General features: G+C 44.0%; 1 protein-coding gene across 1 annotated transcript in view; it reads left to right on the top strand.

The window, feature by feature from the left end:
* Positions 1-16,696, top strand: part of LOC109400030 (uncharacterized) — a 1,200,131-nt gene that overhangs the window by 282,522 nt on the left and 900,913 nt on the right. Inside the window, exon 2 of the mRNA XM_062846297.1 lies at positions 105-339. Coding sequence (XP_062702281.1) covers positions 306-339 — 34 coding nt within the window. The 5' untranslated portion in view covers positions 105-305. The remainder of the gene's footprint in view (positions 1-104; positions 340-16,696) is intronic.

Genomic DNA, 16,696 nt, shown 5'->3' with positions numbered 1-16,696 from the left:
TCCATCCACCCAAACGGCCCAGCGTGCCCCACTTGCGGGACACTTTTATGACACTCTAATGCTAATCGTGTTCTATTCGCTTTGTTTTCCCATATCTCTTTCAGGAAGTAACATTGACATTAACGCCACCTCCCCGCTAGGAGAGAAAGAACCGTCATCATTGAAGTGAAGTGAGTAGACTATTACGCCGGCGAGGAAGCATTGCCGCACCCGGCACCTCGCTTACCTCCTGAAGGGAACACTTTTTCACACCCCTCGAGGTGGCGTACAAACAACAGACGGACGACACACACACACATATCATCATGCTGCGATTCGTTTTGGTCGTTATGTTTCTTGGTAAGTACGATTTGTTTTGAATTTCTTATAGAGTAATGATTATTGAAGTTTTAGAGAAGTGTATAATATCACATTTAGGTCCTGGTACCTTATAATAGGGGGCAGTGGATCCCTAAACTATAGAAATGATAAAACAAACTCTGTATTTCAGCAACAATATTTTAAAACAGCGAAGCTGCGTTTAGAAACTGGACCGACTAGGAATCGAACTCGTTACCCTCAGCATGCTCATGCTGAAAAACCACACTTTACAGCTGTGGCTTTAGGGGCCCTTAAAATGATACTTCTATTCATACACACACCGTGTTTCATGCCATAATGATAAAATGAATTGAACGATCTCCGCCACTAACTGGCATTGTAGGGGAACAAAGCCCAAAATGCCAAGATGGGGTAAAATGGCCCAACTCATAAAATCATTCCTGAATGGGACTTGATCATTACTATTGGTGAATGGTGTCAAGATATGTTTGCACCGAACATTCTTCTAGAAGCTAGACCATCAAACCCACGAAAAATCTTTTGATTTCCCAATGAAAATAGGCAACTTCCGGTTTTTCGTGCTTGCAATTAAAGTTCTCTGGTGATTTTATTACCAGCCAAGTGTTTCCAACAAGATTAAGGCACGCATGGAGACGCATGGTTGTTGATGTCTGCGCTTTCCATGTTAGGGGTCATTCAAATATTACGATCACTGTTTTGCGGGGAGGGGGGTAACACTCCATTTATTGAGTATATGAAAAAAAGCGTGACAGATGGGGGAAAAGGAGTCGGAAATGCCTGAAAACTGATGGACGTAATTTTTGAATGTTTTCATGAAGTGGCATCTTACCCCATGGCAGATGGTCGTTTTGCATCACTTTCGATTTACGAATCAGTTTTTGAAACCGCTAAAAATCGATGAAAATGCAATATTTTAGTGAATATTTTTGCTGAAGTATCGAGCAAATATTGTCTAGTTGCTGTTACCGCTTTGAAAGCCTAACAAATGAGGCTAATTATCATTGAAAACGATGAAAGTTTGAAAAATGGCATTTTACCCCACATGACCCTACCTGCGTTCGAATTTCCATGAAATTGCCATTTTCTTTTCCCCACTCATATGAAACGACGATGCAAGGCAAAAAGATTTAAAAAGAGCGAATATTTCCTTTACGTATGCTGAACAGCATTCCCTTCTCGTAAAGGCAATTACTTCAAGCTAACAACCTAAACGATCACACAAAAACGAAGTCAAACTCCTCTTGCACCAAAAACTCACAATCAAACAAAAGCATAATTGTTGCAATTTCAAAGCAAACATCCATGCCCTCCTCGGGCCGGTCTGCATTTGCAGAATGAAATTGCACCAAAAGTCAATCTGACTATCATCTGTACCTTATCTGACACTCGACCATCATCATCGCATCGCATCGCACCCCCAGCTCATTGATGGAATGAGCAATAAAATGTTGACCTTGGAAATTCATTCCCACGTCTCTACTGCTGCCGGTTGATGCCCGCTGGCAAAAAGTTTATGTGTCTGTTTTGATTGTGATGTTTGCCCTGCGGTGGAAATTTTCACCTCCACTACAACACTAGTGCTGCCGGACGGACGGAGTTCAACTTTTGCCGTTCCGACGAGATGTGGGTGGTAAATGGTTTTTCCGGAGGGGGCTTTCAATGCAGAATCATCGGTGTGTATGTGTTCGGATACGATAGTGGGTGGTGAAATTGAACCCCACAGTAGTGGTGGGTAGAAAGCTTTCCAAGTGAGGATTCTGCGCTGAAGGAGCAGATGGCATTCCGGGTAGGACGTCCCTGGAAGCTCTGAAAGCTTTCATTTGGATGGAAGCTTCCAACGGAATGTGCCACAGTTTGTAGTTCACCACAAAGGATATTTTTGAAATAACATGTTGAAGCTTTTTGTGGTATTATTTTGTGCACTCTAGTGGAAGAAGACACAAACTTTTATAGAGCTTTTCAGTTGCGTTAGGGACAAAGTTTGGGATAAAATTTGGTATACATAGTTACGCCAGAATACACGCTTTTATTTGCTTCTGAATTTACTGATAAATTATTGCACATTATACACCAAGCTCTATAACTGTGCGATAAATTGCATTGGTTCATGAGCTTTGAGTAATGCATTACCAGTTGAATTCAGCATATTATGTAGCTTTCTCAAAGCTCTTAAGTACACTCCCGTGCAAAAGTTTGGGGTCACCCCCTCAAAAACATGGAAATGTTTTTCGGTCATATCTCAGTCATCTTTCATTCAATCTACTCGTTCTCAGGCTCTATCGGAAGATAATGAGTTAGATTTGATTCGTAGGTACTTTTCACAAATTTTATATAAAATTTTTAGTACAAAAAAAATACCTAAACTTACGTGTTTTTCCTAAGTCTGTACAAAAAATTGTTTTCCGTGTAATTCAAAATTGGGTCGACCAAATTTTAAAATTAAAGTTGCATTAGAATCCTATTTCTATCCTCTTTGAGAGCCATTCATTAGATTTTTGCGGAAAAAATCATAACATAATTTAAATTATCGAGTTAGGTTTACAAGTCACCGTGCAAAAGTTTGGGGTCACCTTCCAAATGAAGTCTGAGTCGGATTTTTGTTCAAATCGTCATTTTTTTTGTGCAACTTCAATTCTTTCTTGGATAGTTGAATAGCAAGATACAGAAATGGTTATGAAATGTTCATATACTAAGTTCTAGACTAAAATGAAGTAGCAAATGGTATATAAAATCCATACTAAATCAGCTAAGTACGTTATATAAAGTGCGAAAGAGGATGGAAGTGAGTTGAAAATGACTGATTCGTGAATGCTACCCTATATAACTGTAAGTGTTATAACCACAAACATACCATTACCCCAAAATCCATAAGTTTCAAGAATGTTACATATTTTAAATGGCATTTTCATCAAAAAGTTATCCCTTTGCTTTGCACCAAAAGCCAAAATCTCGAATGTAATAGTACACTCGGAGAAATGACATTCGTTGAAATGGCTTTTGGGGTAATGGTGAATTTGTGGTTTAAACACTTATAGTTATATAGGGTAGAATTCACGAATCAGTCATTTTTATCTCACTTTTATCCTCTTTCGCACTTTATATAACGAACTTAGCTGATTTAGTATGGATTTAATATACCATTTTCTACTTTAACTTAGTCTAGAACTTAGTTTATGAACATTTCATAACAATTTCTGTATCTTGCCATTCAACTATCAAAGAAAGAATTGAATATGCACCAAAAAAATGACGATTTGAACAAAAATCCGACTCAGACTTCATTTGGAAGATGACCCCAAACTTTTGCACGATGCAGCATCCTAAGGGGTTACCCCAAACTTTTGCACGGTGACTTGTAAACTTAACTCGATAATTTAAATTATGTTATGATTTTTTCCGCAAAAATCTAATAAATGGCTCTCAAAGAGAATAGAAATAGGGTTCTAATGCAACTTTAATTTTAAAATTTGGTCGACCCAATTTTGAATTACACGGAAAACAATTTTTTGTACAGATTTAGGAAAAACACGTAAGTTTAGGTAAACTTTTTGTACTAAAAATTTCATATAAAATTTGTGAAGAGTACCTACGAATCAAATCTAACTCATTATCTATCAATAGAGCCTGAGAACGAGTCGATTGAATGAAAGATGACTGAGATAAGACCGAAAAACATTTCCATGTTTTTAAGGGGGTGACCCCAAACTTTTGCACGGGAGTGTATAGACCAATATGCTTGATTGACACGGCGGGGAAGGTGCTCGAAAAGATCATCCTCAATAGAATGTTGCGGTTCACCGAGGGCGAAAATGGTCTTTCGAGTAACCAGTACGGCTTCCGGAAGGGGAGGTCCACCGTAGACGCTATCTTGTCGGTTACAAAAACCGCCGAGAAAGCACTCGAGCCTAAGAGGAGGGGAATTCGCTTTTGCGGGGTAGTGACTCTGGATGTTAGGAATGCGTTTAATAGCGCCAGCTGGTTTGCTATTGCCGATGCGCTCTTGCGTCTGGGGATACCGGAGTACCTGTACAAGATTCTCGGAAGTTACTTTCAGAATCGTGTACTAGTCTACGACACGGAGGTGGGTCGGAAGTGCTTTCACATAACCTCAGGAGTCCCGCAAGGTTCCATCCTGGGTCCGGTGTTATGGAATGTCATGTACGACGAGGTGTTGAGGTTAGAGTACCCAGTGGGAGTGGTGATTGTCGGATTTGCCGACGATATTAAGCTCGAAGTCTACGGTGAAACGATCGAGGAGGTAAAGTTGACTACCAACCACTCGATCAAGGTTGTGGAGGCGTGGATGCGGTCCAGAAAACTGGAGCTGGCTCACCACAAGACAGAGGTGACGGTTGTTAACAACCTGGAGTCGGAGCAGCAGACGGAGATCAGTATAGGAGACTGTACTATCCTGTCAAAGCGCTCCGTCAAACACTTGGGCGTGATGATCGACGATAAGCTTACCTTCGGTAGCCACGTCGATTATGCCTGTAAAAGAGCCTCCACAGCTATTGCGGCACTGTCCCGGATGATGTCCAATAGCTCTGCGGTGTACGCCAGTAAGCGCAAGCTTCTGGCTAGTGTTGCTACATCCATACTTAGGTATGGCGGCCCGGCGTGGGGCACCGCGCTAAGTACCAAATGCTACCGACGGAAGCTGGAAAGTACTTACAGGCTTATGTGCCTGAGGGTTGCGAGCGCGTATCGTACCGTATCACACGACGCTCTCTGCGTCATTACTAGTATGATGATCGGCATCCTTATCAGTGAGGACATGGAGTGCTTCGAAATGCGCGGCACAAGAGGCATACGCAGGACTGCCAGGATGGCCTCTATGGTCAAATGGCAGCGTGCGTGGGGCAGTTCCACCAAAGGAAGGTGGACCCATAGGTTGATACCGAGGGTAGATAGTTGGATTAATAGGCGCCATGGGGAAGTCACATTCCACCTGACACAGGTCCTTACAGGTCATGGTTGCTTCCGACAGTATCTACACCGTTTCGGGCATGCGGATTCTCCCGAATGACCAGTGTGCAATGGTTTAGAGGAAACGGCGGAACACGTTTTGTTCGTGTGCCCACGTTTTCGCACAATGCGTGATGTGCACTAGCCCCTCTCTGAAACAATACCTTCTTGGTGGTTCCGGAGAGACGTAGGGTTTGGCGACCATAGGAATGTGTTTAGTGGATACGAGGAGAGAGTAGTCCTGGCTTTTACTTGTGTTGTAGAAGACGGCCTCATACCTACACTACCCTAACCTTCTGTTAGGGTGTCTGTTGAGCAGATTATCCCCCTATGGTTTAGAAGGAAAAAAAAGAGGGGGTCTAAAATTCCCAAATCTTGCGTGACGTACTAAATGGATGCCCCCTACTAACGCTTTTGTAGTCGCCTTTGATGTGCCACAGAGGTAGTAGTACTCTTGCTTACCAGAGTTATAGTTACCGGGATGCCCAGACGCTTCCGTGCAGTTCAGGGCTTTCGTAATCAGAACATGTCCACAGGCACAAAATTGGGATTTACAAACCGGATTGAAGTGTCCGTGATGCCCAAACGCTTCGCTAAGAGCGTCGGTGGTTTGTGAATAGCTGTTTCACGACTCCAAAGTACCTTTTTTTTTGCAGAATCATGTCTTTGCTGCTAAGATGGACCGGTGTTGGTACAACCATATGTGAAACATATCACCTTTATAAAACATTAAGTCATCTTCAATGCGATGGCTGGCAGTAGATACAGTATGGCTGATTAGGAGCAGTCATAGGCGCCAACATAGGGGGGGGGGGGGGGGCAAGCATGGTTTTGCACCCCCCCCCCCCCCCCTCTCCGCAATATTTGATCATTTTTCAATTTTTTCATATAAAAAAAACGGACTTTGTCCCCTCTATAATTAGACCAAATTGGCGCCCCTGGGAGCAGTTAATAAACTACGTAAACCCAGTTTTTGCTACAGTTTTGTCCATACTAAATTTTCGAAGCATATGTGGAGCATAGAATTTTGGCAAAGACCCTCTTTTTACTAATAGCACAGTCAAACAGACGTAACACTCTCCAAAACAGCTTTGCACATACATTTAACAATCAATTCGAAATTAATTTCATTTGCGCGATCATTCCACCAGAGGCGCTAGTGTTCAATCGATTTGACGTTTTCAAGTGTACACGTTGCTGAAACGAAAATTAGAGGCGATTTCTGTAGTAGTGTGCGTGTCAGACAAACGTCAAATCGAAATTCATCATGGCCGACAGTGTTCCGGGAATCCGTATTCGTGCATAATCTGCCATAGCTGTTCTCGTTCGATTGTATCATATGCCGATTTGAAATCGATGAACAAGTGATGTGTGGGCACGTTGTATTCGCGGCATTTCTGCAACACCTGGCGGATGGCGAACATCTGGTCCGTTGTAGCACGTTCACCCATGAATCCAGCCTGATATTGCCCCACGAACTCTCTTGCAATCGGTGATAGACGGCGGCATAACATTTGGGAGAGTATCTTGTAGGCAGCGCTCAGTAGTGTGATCGCGCGGTAGTTTCCGCAATCCAACTTGTCGCCCTTTTTGTAGATGGGACACACGATACCTTCCATCCATTCCTCTGGTAATACTTCATCCTCCCAAATCTTGGTAATGACCCAGTGTAGTGCTCTCACCAGTGCTTCTCCACCGTATTTTAGAAGCTCGCTTGGTAGTTGATCTGCTCCAGCGGCTTTGTTGTTTTTCAACCGGCCAACCTCCTCCTCAATCTCTTGAAGGTCAGGGGCCGGAAGTCTTTCGTCCTGTGCACATACTCCTAGATCTGTTACCACGCCACCTTCGGTACTTGCAACGTCGCCATTGAGGTGCTCATCGTTATACTGTCGCCACCTCTCGACCACCTCACGCTCGCTCGTGAGAATATTCCCGTGATTATCTCGGCACATGTCGGCTTGTGGCACAAAGCCTCTGCGCGAGCGGTTCAGCTTCTCGTAGAACTTTCGTGTGTCCTTAGCGCGGTACAGCTCTTCCATCGCTTCGCGATCTCGTTCTTCCTGCTGGCGCTTCTTCATCCGGAAGACTGAGTTCTGCCTGTTCCGCGCCTGTTTGTAACGTGCCTCATTCGCTCTCGTACGGTGTTGCAGCATTCTCGCCCATGCTGCATTCTTCTCGTTTTTCAACTGTTCACATTCGCCATCGTACCAATCGTTTCTGTGATTCGGAGTCGCGAAGCCTAGTGCTGTAGCCGAGGTACTACCTATGGCGGATCGGATGTCCCTCCAGCCATCTTCAAGTGTAGCTGCGCCAAGCTGCTCTTCCGTTGGTAGGGCCACTGCTAACTGCTGCGCGTAGTCTTGAGCCACTTCTACGTTACGAAGTTGCTCGATGTTGAGCCGCGGCGTTCGACTTCGACGCGTGGTGATAACTGTCGAAAGTTTTGAGCGCATGCATACAGCGACTAAGTAGTGATCCGAATCTATATTCGCACTGCGGTATGTGCGGACGTTGGTTATATCCGAGAAGAATTTACCGTCGATTAGAACGTGGTCGATTTGATGGTCGGGTGATCTCCAGGTGGCTTTGTGGATATCTTTGCGGGGGAAGAAGGTGCTTCGGACTACCATACCACGGGATGCTGCAAAGTTTACGCATCGCTGGCCGTTATCATTCGATATGGCGTGCAGGCTGTTTCGCCCGATTACCGGTCTGTACATTTCCTCCCTTCCTACCTGCGCGTTCATGTCGCCGACAACAATTTTCACGTCACGCGGCGAGCAACCATCGTATGTTTGCTCTAACTCGCTTCTTTCTCGTCATCAGGTCTCCCTTCGTGTGGGCAGTGGACGTTAATGATGCTGTAGTTGAAGAAACGGCCCTTAACTCTCAACATGCACATCCTTGCGTTGATCGGCTGCCACCCGATAATACGTTGTCGCATCTTGCCCAACACTATAAATCCTGTTCCCAGTTCATTGGTGGTGCCACAGCTTTGGTAGAAGGTAGCCGCTCGATGCCCGCTTTTCCACACTTTCTGTCCAGTCCAACAAAGTTCCTGCAACGCCACGATGTCGAAGTTTCGGGGATGTAGTTCGTCGTAGATTATCCTGTCACATCCTGCGAAACCTAGTGACTTGCAATTCCATGTTCCAAGTTTCCAATCGTAGTCCTTATTTCGTCGCGTGGGTTTTTGCCGATTGTATCGAGTCGTATTTTCTCCTATGTTATTCGCAATGGGGATTTTTACGGGTGGCTTATTGGGCCTACGCCAACACTCCTGTCTCGCCGGAGGGCCATCGTGCCAGTTCTGTTTAACGTCCCAACCAACACTGGGACGACCACGCTGATGGGGCTACCACCTTGGATCTAGCTGGGCGTGGTGCAGCGTTTCTTACTCAGCCGCTGGATGCCAGAACAGACGCTGTTTGAGCCGCACCTCCTTGGTGAACAGACACTCGGATCGTACCTCCTCAATCTAGCTGAAGTCAGAAGGACAACAGTGCCCAGGCTGCACTACCAGCTAAGCACACAACTCTTAGCTGGCGGTCTTTGTCATCGCTTGACCCGTGGAAGCATGAGGTAGGAACTTGTGAGGACCAGAGCTATATTGGACGCTCTCCTTATCGACTCACCGTTTTGCACCGTGATACGATACCTCTCCGAACTGAGAGTTCACCAAAATTTGTAAGTTGCTCTGAATTCCTGTAAGTCTCATGCTAATCAATCTCTGTTTTAGCTTTAAGCTCACCATTCATAAAAATTGGTTTGCTAATCAAGATTTGGACGAACTCCCCACAACATCCTTAAAGAAATTTTGTACGTGGGTTAGCACAATGGAAGGACATCGTGATCATACCGAGTTCTCCTGCAAAACATGCCGTCGTCCGGACTCGTCGAGAGCCAATATGATCGTGTGTGATCAGTGCCGTTTATGGGAGCACTTTGATTGCGCTGGCGTGGGAGAATCCATGCAGAGCCGGCCGTTCGTCTGCAAGCAATGCAAAAACCAGGATACTGCAGGTTCCACTATCTCTTCCCGTCTACGATCCCACACAAAACGCATTCCGTCTGGTCAGGCATCGGAAGGTAAGTCCGTCTCGAAAGCTGGCAGTAAGAAATCATCGGTAGCCTCGAGAATTAATCGAGGAAGAAGCAAGAGTGAAACAAATAGAGCTGGACGAAGAAGAGGCGCTTATGAAGTTGGAACGGGAAGAAGCACAACGTCAGTTGGAAGTGAAGAAGAAAGAGCTAGAAGAGCAGAAGAGACTGGCAGAGGAAGACTCAATTCTGCGGCAGCGAGCATTGGAAGCGGAAAAAGTGCGACTGCTGAAGCAACAGTCGATCCGATGGGAATCACTGGAGAAAAGAAACGAAATCGTGTTACAGATTTCCGAACGTGGTAGCGTAGTGGAGTCAATGACGGATTCCCAAGAAAAGGTGTCGCAGTGGTTGGCGACCAATTCATCTCATGGGATGACCGAGGGGAAAACTTTGGGGATTCAACATGGTCCTCAAACTGAACTGGTTCCTCCGGCCCCTAGAGAAGCTCCGAAACTGATCATCGAAGCACCTATCGGCAGCAAAGGCATCTCGAAGTTACCATCACCGGAGCCACAAGCTCAAGATGCGAGAGGTTTCCATCGCTCGTCCTTCGTTCTTCATTCCGAACTGGTCAGCGAACGTCAACGGAATCAGCTTCCACCGAGGCGAGTCGTTAGTTCTAGGGAGGTTCGTTCGACCACCGCCCGAGAGCCTTTCCAGCAATACGTGTCTTCTTCGAGGCCATTCCATTCACTTCCCGCGATGGCATATCTCCGTACACCACCAGTGAATGTTTCCGACGAACCACGAGGAAATCTCAGTCAAGTTCACCAAGCGTATCATCCAATGCCATCTTGTAGCACCCCCAATCGATACAGTGCTCTACCGAATCTACAACCAGCACCACACCATTCGCTAGATCTACAGGGAGCTCACAGGGGCACCCTACTGGAGCCTGTCGATCTTCCAAACGGTCTGAACAGAGAATCTACGCTGGTTCGTCCATCTCCATTTGTAGCGGAAAGTCGTGCAATGCAGCACGAGCCACCAGGTGTTCTTAGTTCCCAGCAAATAGCGGCGAGGCAAGTGGTCGGGAAAGATTTACCATCCTTTAGTGGCAACCCGGCCGACTGGCCACTCTTCATAAGCAGTTTCGAGCAGTCTACGGTGGCTTGTGGGTACGCTACTGCAAAAAATCTTGTGCGTCTTCAGCGGTGCCTTACCGGGCATGCCAGAGAGGCGGTGCGTACACGCAAAACAAGAAAAGCTACCAAAAATTGCGATATGCCTTTTCTACCAATTTATGTATTAAAAACGTACAGAAAATGTGATAAATCATAATCCATTCGTTGTATTAAGATGCGCTACACGGTTCCATAGCTTCCATACCACTACACACAAACACCTCCATTCAAACCCGAGAAGTTGAACCGGGTTGCGTCTAAAAATAACTTTCGCTTCGCTGCTGAGCTTCGCGTCCTATTGTCTACATGGAATTTTCCACTTGCAAACAGCAACCTGCTGGATGCGGGCTTTTCAGTGCACAATGGGTCTAGAGCCGTATTTACGAAGACAAAAATGTTTCTGCCAAGTTCTGTCATTTCTTTTTTTTCATTATTGTGAAATGATTACGGTCAATCAAGTGTGGCTTATCCAACAATCTGCTGATTAATTATTCTCTATACAATATCAGAATGTTTTACAAAGTCATAGCAAATTTACAAAAATAAAACATTCGATTGATTTGAATGATTTGTCTTTATTAAAGAGACTTTCATCCCTTGGATAAAACATTCGAATCATTAGAACTTTTCGAAAAGTTTTCAATAAATTTCAACTTTTTTGCCTTTGGTCACATTTTAGTCGAGTCCAACGATACATGAAGACCAATACATTAGTCACAAACTTTCAAAATTTAATTTAATTCGGTTCGCTTAGTCCTAAGGTACAGTAATTTGATAAACGGAAGTCAAAAACTAGATATAGATAGAAGGGCTCTAATTTCGTGTAAAGTTGAATAATCAATCAAGCCCAAATTTGCACCAATTAAATCAAACTCGTTGAGGAACAAGTAATCAAAATTTGAATAGTTTTGGTGGACTTTATAAAAGGATACAACTTGCTAAAAATGTTTTAGGCAATTTTTAAAACTTAGCATGCTTTTGCATATACCCCTAGGCGGTGCTTGAGGTCAAGCAAATTTTAAATTTAATATATCTCAGAATTCTGGTCACTTACAAAGTTGGTGTCTTTGACAATGTTGTTTGGTAGGTCAAGGGCTTACAGTCAATGGTCCACTTGTTTCGAAATTTTGCCACAAGGAAGCGCAAGTTACACATTTGCAAAATTATGGAAATGAATGTTTTTTTTCGTAAAGCAATCAAAAAGCTGTAATTTAGTTTTCTTTGAACATATTTAAGTCAAGTCAAAGGTTTTTCAAAGAGCTATATATTAGTCATAAATGTGCAAAATTTCATTTCATTTGGTTCACTTAATCCAGAGATATAGCAGTTTAACGAAGAACACTCAAATATGAAATATTTTACTAGGGTCGCTCCAACTTCATGTAAAATTATCCAATCGAGCTCAAATTTGTACCATTTATAGCTAATTAATTGTGCAACTAGCAGATAAAATTTGAGAACATTCCCTACACATTATAGAAAGTTACAGGTTGCTGAATATATTCGAGATAATAAGTGAAAGGTACATGCTTCTACTAATTTGCAACTAGCGCCGTCTACTGGCAGAATCCTGAACCAATCAGCTAATCAACTGAAACGCCTGAATAAACCAAACAACATTGCCGAAGAAACCAACTTTCTAAGTAATCAGAGTTCTGAGATATATGGAATACAATAATTAATTTATCGTCAGCGCTACCTAGTGGTGGAATTTTAAATCAAACGGCCCATCACCAGTAAAACCTTGGCTGGCCTAACAACTTTGCCAAGTATACCGAATATTTAAGTAATCATGGTGCTAAGATGTACGGTATGGAAATTTCGCCAGTGCTTCGTCTTGCTGTCTGTGATATCTGTCATACCAGAGACAAACAGACGTAACACTGATGAAATGTTTATACCAAATATCTCATCATCCTGATTACTTAGAGAGTTGGTGTCTTCGGCAATGTTATTTGGCTGGTCAAGAACTAACAAATGATGAGCCGTTTGATTCAAAATTCCACCACAAGGCAGCGCTAGTGAGCAAACAAATATTATATTCCATATATCTCAGGACTCAGATCACTTGGAAAGTTGTAACTTTTTCAATAATGCACCAAATATTCTCAAATTTTTCCTGCCAGTTGCACAACTAGTAAGCTATAAACGGTACAAATTTGGGCTCGATTGGATAACTTTACATAAAATTGGAGCAACTCTAATAAAGTAGTTCATATTTGAGTGTTCTTCGTTTAATTGCTATATCTCTGGATCAAGGGGACCGAATGAAATGCGACATTGCACAATTATGACTAATACATAGCTCTCTGAAAAACCTTTGACTTGACTTAGACACGTTCAAAGAAAACAAACTTACAGCTTGTTGATTACTTCACGAAAAAATATCAATCATTTGAATGATTTTGCAAATGTGTAACTAGCGCTGCCTAGTGGACCATTAACTGTAAGCCCTTGACTCACTTAACAACGTTGTCGAAGACACCAACTTTCTAAGTGGTGAGAGTCCTGAGATATTATGAAATTTAAAATTTGCCGTTTATTGGTGGAATTTCTAATTAAACGATCCATCACCATCCATCATGGCATCGCAAATAAAATTATTAGAAAGCAGATTTTTGAATCAGTTCAACCAGACGAACCACCCTAACATAACAATAATAGGGAATAGGGTCAACAATTGAAAATAAACTTTCTAAAACACAATATGTGTCTTAAAACTTGAAGCTGAAGCTTAAACAGTTTTGTCTTCGCAAATACGGCTCTGGACCCATTGTGCAGTGTGGCGGCTGTATCACTTCCATCACCAAGCCAGGTTTGTGTTGATCATGATGGCTTTCAGCCTCTTGTCTATTCATGTGCAGTTATAGCCGTGCTGGTTAGAGCGCAGGATACCGTGTATCATGATAGTGTCTCGGTTCGATTCCCGCCGCCGCCCGTATTTCTTTTTAAACATGTATTGGTATTTGATGCCGCCGCTGCTGCCATGATCAGTCTAAAAATAGAACAAATAGTGAGAAACCAGTGCGACAGAGCACACGCACACATGCGAAATTTTCCTTTTCCAGGTTCTAGGAAGCCAATACAATTTTTAGTATACTGCCACCTACCAATTTTTGTATTTGCAAGGCCCTAATACAATATTTGTATATGTTTCATACCCAAATGTATTAGAATCTGCCAATCTCAGGTTGCGTGTAGTAGACTTCTTCTGCCGGGAAACGTACCACATGTTATTAGTACGCTTCGAACGCTTTATGGTCGCCCTGAACTGTTAATTCGGTCGTTACACGACAAAATTCGAAGAACTCCGGGACCGAGACACGACCGACCGGAGTCAATCTTGGAATTTGGTTTGACGGTGCAGAATTTCGTCGATCATCTTCAGGCAGCGGATAAGGAGGAGCATTTGGCCAACCCGATGCTTATGCAGGAACTAGTCGAGAAGCTCCCAGTCAACCAGTCATCGTATAAGATGCTATATAAGATGTTAAAGTGGAGGCGATATGCGTACATTTTACATGCGCCTAAATGGAGGCATGCACGCATATGGCCTCCACTTTATCATCTTATGCAACATCTTATACGATGACTGGTTGTCTGGGCTTCCAGGACCCATGCGGATGGATTGGGCCACCTTCAAAGGTCAACATCAACGTGCAACTGTTTCAACCTTCGGCGAGTTCATGGCCAGGCTAGTTACTGCGGCTAACGAAGTGAGCTTCGATCTCCCGGGTCTGCCAAAAGGACCGAGCACCGATAATCATCAGAGACCGAGAGAAAAAGCGAGAGTACAGACTCATGTGAGCGATAATCCCGCATCTCCATGGTCAGCGATAGTAAACAATCGAAAGCTGCCAAAACGGTGTGCAGCATGCGAACATGAAGGCCATAGAGTGGCCGACTGCTCCATGTTCAAACAACTCAATCTGAAGGATCGGTTGCAAAAAGTGCAGGATATGGGCTTGTGTCGAACCTGCCTAAACAATCATGGCAAATGGCCGTGCAAGTCGTGGCAAGGATGTGGAATCAAGGGGTGTAGACTCAAACATCGTACTCTTCTCCATCCAAATTCTGCTCCCACAACATCGACGCATTCGGTGAATGTATCAGCGAACGAACGTCCATCGAACGACGGCTATACTCTATTTCGAGTTCTACCCGTAGTACTCTACGGCAATGGCAAAAGTCTAACGGTTTTCGCATTCATTGATGAGGGCTCACAGATTACAATGCTGGAAGAGAGGGTTTGCCAAAGAGCTGGGCATATCAGGCCCCCGAAAGCCACTCACTCTTCAGTGGACGGGGAACGTAAACCGCAATGAACTCAATTCGGAGGAGATCAGTCTGGAAATAGCTGGGAAAAATAGTAAGAACCACTTCGAACTACGAAACGCGCGAACAGTAAGCTGCCTACTACTACCAGCCCAGCGGCTTAACTACAGGGAAATGGCCGCCTGTTTCCCGCATCTCAAAGGTCTTGCCGTTGAGGATTATGATCTAGTGCGACCTAAATTGCTGATCGGTCTAGACAATCTACGGCTCGGAGTACCGCTAAGGATTCGTGAAGGAGGACCGTTCGATCCCATAGCCGCAAAATGCCGCTTGGGATGGAGCGTATACGGTCGCGCCTCTCCAACCTCTATTCCAAGGGCGATCGTAAACTTCCACACGGCTGCAGCAGCGACTTCTGACGACCTCCTGAACGACCAGCTGCGAGATTACTTCACGTTAGAAAGTCTTGGCGTCGCCGCTCCGAACGAGAAGCTGGAATCAGAAGAAGAAAAGAGAGCAAGGCAACTTCTCGAGGAAACCACACGACGTACGACGAGTGGATTTGAGACCGGTCTGCTATGGAAGGGCGACGATCCGGTATTTCCGGATACGTATCCCATGGCCGTTCGGAGAATGAAGGCATTAGAGAACAAGTTTCGTGGAGATCCAGCGATGATGCAACGCATAAGCGAACAACAACTACTCGAGTTCGAAAGAAAGGGCTACATACGTAAAGTCGACGAAACCGAGGCAGCTACTATCAATACGCGAAAAACTTGGTTCCTGCCTTTGGGAGTCGTTATCAACCCGAAGAAACCTGGGAAAATTCGTGTGATCTGGGACGCTGCTGCTAAAGTGAGCGGATTATCGTTTAACTCTTATCTGCTGAAAGGTCCTGACCTACTCACTCCTTTACCCAAAGTTCTCAGTGGATTCCGTCTGTTTCCGGTCGCAGTGTCCGGAGATATCAGAGAGATGTTTCTCCAGATAAAGTTACAAGCGTGTGATAGGAACGCCCAAATGTTTTTGTTCCGTCATCATCCCGAGGAGCCGGTGCAGATTTACGCAGTTCAGGTCACCATGTTTGGCTCTACCTGCTCGCCGTCGTTTGCCCAGTTTGTCAAAAACGCAAATGCCGAGCAGTATGCACTACAGTATCCACGGGCAGCTGCCGCTATCAAGGAGCACCATTATGTGGACGACTACCTGGATAGCTTCAAAACTGCCCATGAAGCGATTCAGGTGGTGAATGATGTAAAGCTGGTCCACTCCAAGGGCGGTTTCGAGATTCGAAACTTTCTAACAACGGAAAACGAAGTTTTAAAACGAACTGGGGAGATCGAACCAGATTCGTCAAAAAACTTCGCTCTTGTGCGCGCTGAAGCAATCGAATCAGTTTTGGGGATAAAATGGATTCCGGCGGAAGATGTATTCACGTACACATTTGCTATGCGTGATGATTTACAACACATTCTCCACAAAAACCACACACCAACGAAACGAGAGGTCCTGAAAGTCATAATGAGTCTCTTCGACCCTTTGGGGTTTGCTTCATTTTTCCTCGTGCACGGCAAGGTGTGGCTAAAATATAAACGACTCATAAAAAAGTGATCATTTTCCGTAACAAAATCAGAAATTGCCAATAAAGAAGTAAGGGTGGGAGCAATAATAAACTATAAAATTTCCATAAACAAATCAAAAAGTGCATAAATAAATCAAAATTTCCCATAAATAATTGATTTTCGAGCAATAAAAAACGTCGGAATTTCCACGAATAATTCAATAATTGCAATAAATAACTACATTTTTTCCACCAAAACAGTTAAAATTTTCCATAAATAAATCTGATTTTTCCATAAATAATTTAAAAATTCCCAATTGAAAAA

The sequence above is a fragment of the Aedes albopictus genome, chromosome 1 (assembly GCF_035046485.1).
Source record: "Aedes albopictus strain Foshan chromosome 1, AalbF5, whole genome shotgun sequence".
Taxonomy (NCBI): Eukaryota; Metazoa; Arthropoda; class Insecta; order Diptera; family Culicidae; genus Aedes; species Aedes albopictus.
Note: the sequence above shows the minus strand (reverse complement) of the source record. Positions and strands in the feature narration are given on the sequence as shown.